The 6347-nt window shown below is 56.5% G+C and overlaps 1 protein-coding gene across 1 annotated transcript in view; it reads left to right on the forward strand.

The window, feature by feature from the left end:
• Nucleotides 1-1233: 1233 nt before the first annotated feature.
• The window catches only part of IDH3B (isocitrate dehydrogenase 3 (NAD+) beta), a gene marked incomplete at its 5' end in the record, with an annotated part of 6699 nt that continues 1585 nt past the window's right edge, over nt 1234-6347 (forward strand). Inside the window, 5 exons of the mRNA XM_009082417.1 lie at nt 1234-1347; nt 2052-2172; nt 3059-3119; nt 3982-4114; nt 4981-5114. Coding sequence (XP_009080665.1) covers nt 1234-1347; nt 2052-2172; nt 3059-3119; nt 3982-4114; nt 4981-5114 — 563 coding nt within the window. The remainder of the gene's footprint in view (nt 1348-2051; nt 2173-3058; nt 3120-3981; nt 4115-4980; nt 5115-6347) is intronic.

The raw sequence follows: 6347 nt of genomic DNA on the forward strand, positions 1-6347 counted from the left end.
CTGAGCAGGAGACAAGTTTGTGCCCTGGAACCTGATTCCAGGAAATTAAATCTCCAAACTCAGGACTTTCCTCTTTCTTTCCCCCCATTCCTTCATTCTCCCATGGCCACCTGTTACAGCACACCTGGAATTTTGGAGCCTCACAGGCTCCTATCCCTGTCCCTGCCTGTGGATCCCTGGGGCTGGATCTGGGAGATCCATGCTGGAGCCATCTCCTAGCAAGGAATTACAGGCTAAGGAATGTGGTATCAGTGGGAGGAGTGTGTAAAAATAGGAGTCAGCTGTGAAGGGGGAAGGGATGTGTGTGTGAAATGTCTCAGGAATTACCTGTGAAGTTATGTTTGTGTTTTGGCCTCAAAAGTGGTATTCAGATAAAAGCCATGAGCCTGTGTGAGCACAGGAGGGTGATCAAAAAGCTGAAGAGATCCCAAAGGACAGGCAGGAATGAGGGAATTCAGGAGCACCAGGACATGCTGGAAGCTGGCAGGGAGCACAAGTTCCACTGGGCACAGGGAGAGGCTATTTCTGGAGCCTCTGTGGGGAAAGGTCTGTGTTGGCAGAGGATCAGGTGTCAGCGCTGAGCTCAGGGCTGGTGTCACCCCTGGGGTGGCCTCAGCACAGGGATTGTCCCCTGTGCTGGCACTGGGGGCACACCCCAATCCTGGGGCAGTGCTGGGCCCTCACAAGGCATTGAGGGGATGGAGAGTCTCCAGGGAAGAAGATGAGAAGGGTCTGGAGCAACTAAGGGAGTTGTGGGAGCTCAGCCTGGAGAAAAGGGGCTTGGGGAACCTTCTGCTCCCCACAACTCCCTGAAAGGAGATGCAGCCAGGGCGGGTTGGGCTCTGTTGCCAGGGAACAACGGACAGGGGGAACAGCCTCAAGGTTCTCCATGGGAGGGTCAGGTCCCTCCTGGAAAGGGCTGTCCAGCCCTGGCACAGTTGCCCAGGGCAGGGGGAGTCACATCCCTGGAGGGATTGAACAGCTGTGTGGATGTGGCACTTGGGGACATGTCAGTGGTGGCCTTTTCAGTGCTGGGGAGACTCAGGGGGCTTTTCCAACCCAAATCATTCCCTGATCCTGTGCCAAAGCAGGAGCAGTGAGTTCACACTGTGTCCCACAGACATTCACCCTTGGGCGTGTGCATCCCTCTCCCTGTGTCAAGTGGGACCCCCCCATTCCCTGAAGCAGCTCTGGGGTCCTGTGTGGGTCAGAGTGGGGGTGCAGCAGCCCTGACCCTACTCCCTGCAATCCCAGAGCTCCAGGGCCGAGGGCACGTTCCAGGTGACGATGCTGCCAGGGGATGGAGTGGGCCCAGAGCTCATGCACGCCGTCAAGGAGGTCTTCAAGGTAGGGACACCTGCCTGGGGAGGGACAGGAGATCCAGGTCAGGGCCCGGACACATATGGTCACATCCTGCTGTGCCATGGGAGTGTGGCTGGCACTGTCCTGCTTTCCTGTGACTGTCCTCGCTGGTGCTGAGCCCTGGCACAGCCTGGGAGACTCGGGGATGGGTAATTGTGTTGTCTGTCACATGAGTTCTGTCATGGCACAGGCAGCAATTGGAGGGATTTAGGTTGGATAATTGGAAAATTTCACCTGGGATGGGCTGTCCAGGCCTGGCACAGCTGCCCAGGGGAGGGGTGGAGTCTCCATCCCTGAGGGGAGGGATTTAGGTTGGCTGTTGGGACAGTCCCTCCTGGGAAGGGCTGTCCAGCCCTGGCACAGCTGCCCAGAGCTGCAGGGGAGTCACATCCCTGGGGGGGATTGAACATCCATGTGGATGTGGTGCTTGGGGACATGTCAGTGGTGGCCTTGGCAGTGCTGGGGGAATGGTTGGACTTAGAGGCTTTTCCCACCACAGCAGTTCCATGATTCTCTCAGTGTCTGTCAGTCTGTTGAGACTGAGGTGACCCAGAAGTCCATGCTCAGCATTCCCTAATCGCAGTTCCTTCCTGTCCCTGAGCTCTGGCCGGTTCAGGGCAGTGTGAGCCCATCAGTGCCTCCCAGTGAGGAGCCGTGTCACGTTGCCAGTGGCTCTGTCTCTCTCCCAGGCTGCCAGTGTGCCCGTGATCTTTGATGAACACCAGCTGAGCGAGGTGCAGAACACAGCCTCAGAGGAGAAGCTCGACCGTGTCATCGACTCCATGAAGGAGAGCAAAGTTGCCCTCATAGGTGAGGGCCTGGTGGGTGTCTGGGCACCAGGGGCTGTGCCTAAGCCTAAGGAATGGGGCCTGATCCCTATTATTTTCTTCATCCTTATCCTTATTCTCCTCCTATGCTGGGCACAGGTGAGGACTCACCTGGAATGCTGGGGCAGGTTTAGATCCCTCAGGGCAAGACATTGAGAGGATGGAGAGTGTCCAGGGAAGGAGCTGGGAAGAGACTGGAGCAGCTAAGGGAGCTGTGGGGGCTCAGCCTGGGGAAAAGGGGCTCAGGGGGACCCTTCTGCTCCCCACAACTCCCTGACAGGATGGGTTGGGCTCTGCTCCCAGGGAACAGGGGAAAGGAGGGAATGGCGTCAAACTGTGCCATGAGAGGTTCAGGGACAATCCCTCCTGGAAAGGGCTGTCCAGCCCTGGCACAGCTGCTCAGGGCAGGGGGAGTCACATCCCTGGAGGGATTGAACAGCTGTGTGGATGTGGCACTTGGGAACATGTCAGTGGTGACCTTTTCAGTGCTGGGGAGACTCGGGGCTTTTCCAACCCAAACCATTCCCTGATCCCGTCTCAGATGCCATTAGGTACTCCCAGAGGGCAGGTGGGCATGTCCTGGGGAAGGACAGGTGCTCTGGACTTGTGCCAGTGCTATCAGTGCTCACTGGAGTTCCCAAATTTGGGGTTACTTCCAGCTCCTGCTGTTCAATCCAGATCTAGTACAGCCCAGGGGCTGGTTGGGTCCTGCGCAGTGAGAACTGAGCCCCCACACCTGGCTGAGGTGTGCTGGAGTCTCGCTGTGCTATCCTTTCCTGCCCCTGGCATGTCCTCATCCTGCCCTGTGTGCTCCTCCTGCTCCTGTCCCCATCCTGTTCTGTGTGCTGATCCTGCCCCATGTCCTGCAGGTAAGATCCACACGCCCATGGAGTATAAGGGAGAACTGGCATCCTACGACATGAGGCTCAGGTGAGGGAGATGTCACCTTCCAGGGCTGGGCAGCAATATGCCACATGCTGGGAAACACTTAATTAGGAATTAATGAGTTATTGGGAAGCAGAACTCCTGAGGGATCATGTGTGGGCAGGAGCTGACCCTGTTCACTGTGATCCTGATCCCTTGGGGGTCCTGGAGAGTGGGGGAGGGCCCCAGCTGTGTCCCCAGTGCCTGTAGGGAACAATCACTGGGAAAACACTGTTCATTAGTAATTAATGAGTTACTGGGAAGCAAAATTCCTGCGGGACCATGTGTGGGCAGGAGCTGACCCTGTTCACTGTGATCCTGATCCCTTGGGGGTCCTGGAGGGTGTGGGGTGTCCCCTAGTTGTGTCCCCAGTGCCTGCAGGGAGCAGTCACCAGGAAAACCCCATTAATTAGTAATTAATGAGTTATTGGGAAGTGGAAACTCCTGAGGAGTCTCCCTGAGGCCACCCTGCCCTGTTCACTCCTGATCCCTTGGGGGTCCTGGAGGGTGTGGGGTGTCCCCTAGTTGTGTCCCCAGTGCCTGCAGGGAGCAGTCACCAGGAAAACCCCATTAATTAGTAATTAATGAGTTATTGGGAAGTGGAAACTCCTGAGGAGTCTCCCTGAGGCCACCCTGGTGACCACAGCCCCGGTGCTGCCCCTCCCCAGGAGGAAGCTGGACCTGTTTGCCAACGTGGTACACGTGAGGTGTGGGGTGTCCCCTAGTTGTGTCCCCAGTGCCTGCAGGGAGCAGTCACCAGGAAAACCCCATTAATTAGTAATTAATGAGTTATTGGGAAGTGGAAACTCCTGAGGAGTCTCCCTGAGGCCACCCTGGTGACCACAGCCCCGGTGCTGCCCCTCCCCAGGAGGAAGCTGGACCTGTTTGCCAACGTGGTACACGTGAAGAGCCTACCTGGCTACCAGACCCGGCACAACAACCTGGACCTGGTGATCATCCGGGAGCAGACAGAGGGCGAGTACAGCTCCCTGGAGCACGAGGTACAAACACCTGGCCAGGTGGGATGGCCCTGCTCCCACACCTGGGCTGGACACAGGCGGAGAAGGACCAGAGGAGGCCCCAAGGGCTGGAGCTGCTCTGCCATGGAGCCAGGCTGGGAGAGCTGGGAATGTCCAGCCTGGAGAAGGGAAGCACCGGGGAGACTGTAGAGCGTCTTCCAGTGCCTAAAGGAGCTCCAAGAGAGCTGGAGAGGGACCTGGGACAACGCATGGAGGGACAGGACAAGGGGGAATGGCTTCACCCTGCCAGAGAGCAGGGATAGATGGGATATTACTAAGGAATTCTTTGCTGTAAAGTGGTGAGGAGCTGGGATGGAATTCGCAGAGCAGCTGTAGCTGCTCCATCCCTGGAAGTGTTCTAGGCCAGGTTGGATGGGGTTTGGAGCCACCTGGGTTGGTGGGAGGTGTCCCTGGTTAGAACTGCATGAGCTTTAAGGTGTCTCCAGCCCAAACCATTCCATGATTCCCCAACTTCATCTGCCTGGAGCAGCAGGATGAGGGCAGGTTTTAGGGCTCTGAACACACCCCAGGCCCAGTGAGGACTGTGGGGGCTGCAGGAGGGATAACACCAGGAACAAGGGACAGAGGGACATGGATGTTGTCCTGGGTTAACCCCAGCCAGGAACTCTGTACCTTCCTCTCCCTTGCCAGGGGGAAGAAGGAGCATTGGAAAGAGAAAATGAAACTGAGCTGAGATAAGAACAGTTAAGAATGGAAGCAAAACAATAAGTACTAATCATAACAAGAATAATGCTGTGAGGGATCTGTGAGGGGATCTGTGGGTCTCTGAGGAATCTGTGGATCTGTGAGGGGTCTGTGCTGTACCCATGACCCCCCTGTGCCCCCAGAGCGCCAAGGGGGTGATCGAGTGCCTGAAGATCATCACCCGTGCCAAGTCCCAGCGCATCGCCAAGTTCGCCTTCGACTACGCCACCAAGAAGGGACGTTCCAAGGTTACAGCTGTGCACAAGGCCAACATCATGTGAGTGCCCCTGTCACACTGCTGTCCCCCAGGGCCTGGCACCCGTGGCCAGGGGCCACCTCCACTCACACAGTGTATTAGGGATTGGTTCTGTGTCGTTAATGGTAGAGGAAACACCTGCCAGGGCCTAAAGGGCTTCAGGAGAGCTGAGAGGGACTTGGGCATGGAGGGACAGGGCACAGGAGATGGCTTCACGCTGGGAAAGTGGAGATTTAGATGGATAATGGGAAGGAATTCCTGGCTGTGAGGGTGGTGAGGCACTGGCACAGGTTTCCCAGAGCAGCTGTGGCTGCGCCATCCCTGTAAGGGTCCAGGCCAGGTTGGATGGGGTTTGGATCCACCTGGGCTGGTGGGAGGTGTCCCTGGGTGGAATTAAAGGTCCCTTTCCACCCAAACCATTCCATGATTGATCCCGCTCTGTGCCAGGCTGGTTCAGAGAGACCAGGATATTCCTGGGATTAGCTTTTTCGTCTCTCTGGTCCCACCTCCAGCCTGAGGCTGTGGCAGACCTGGAGAGGGAAGGCTGTGGCCAGATGTGAGCAGGACACTGACTCCAGGACTGATGATGATCAGATTTATTGATAACTCAGTATTAAAACATTACCAGTGCAGCATCTCACTAACACCGGTGCCTGTCCCCATGGATTATGGGATCAGGGTGGCTCCTGTGGGGCTCCACCTCACTGTCTGGATCTCTGAGGGAATTCCAAGTGTGATTCAGCTTCTCAGGCTCAGCTTTGGTCACAATTTGTGGCTGAAGGGTTAAAATCTTGTCAGGTCTGGCTGGAAATGTAGAGGTTGAGGCTCTGCCCTGCTGGATTCAGCCCCTGCAGGGCTTTCCTCTGGATTGACCAATCTTCACCTGTCTGCAGGTGAGTGTTCCTTATTTGAGGCTAGATGTGCCCTGCAGGTATCCCAGCCAGGAGGGGGAGATCCACCTTAGCACACCAGTTTGCCCAGTTGGCCTAGCCTCCAGCAGTGTTTTATTACTTTATCCAGACCCGTGTTCACCAAACATCCCAGTGCCCATCCCTGGAATCAGTGATGGAGCACCTGCACAGCTCCTCTGGCACTTCCCACCTGAGACAAGCCACATTCCCCTTGGAGAGGGTGTAAAGGGAGAGGGGGATGTGAGTGGGGGACAGAGCAACAGGACAAGCTCCAGCTGTCACAGCCCCCAGTTCCTGGTGGATACCTGCTGATGGTGGCTACCTGCAGCTGCTGCTGGAAGGC

This window comes from Acanthisitta chloris, unplaced genomic scaffold, assembly GCF_000695815.1.
Source record: "Acanthisitta chloris isolate BGI_N310 unplaced genomic scaffold, ASM69581v1 scaffold8039, whole genome shotgun sequence".
In the NCBI taxonomy this organism is placed as follows: domain Eukaryota; kingdom Metazoa; phylum Chordata; class Aves; order Passeriformes; family Acanthisittidae; genus Acanthisitta; species Acanthisitta chloris.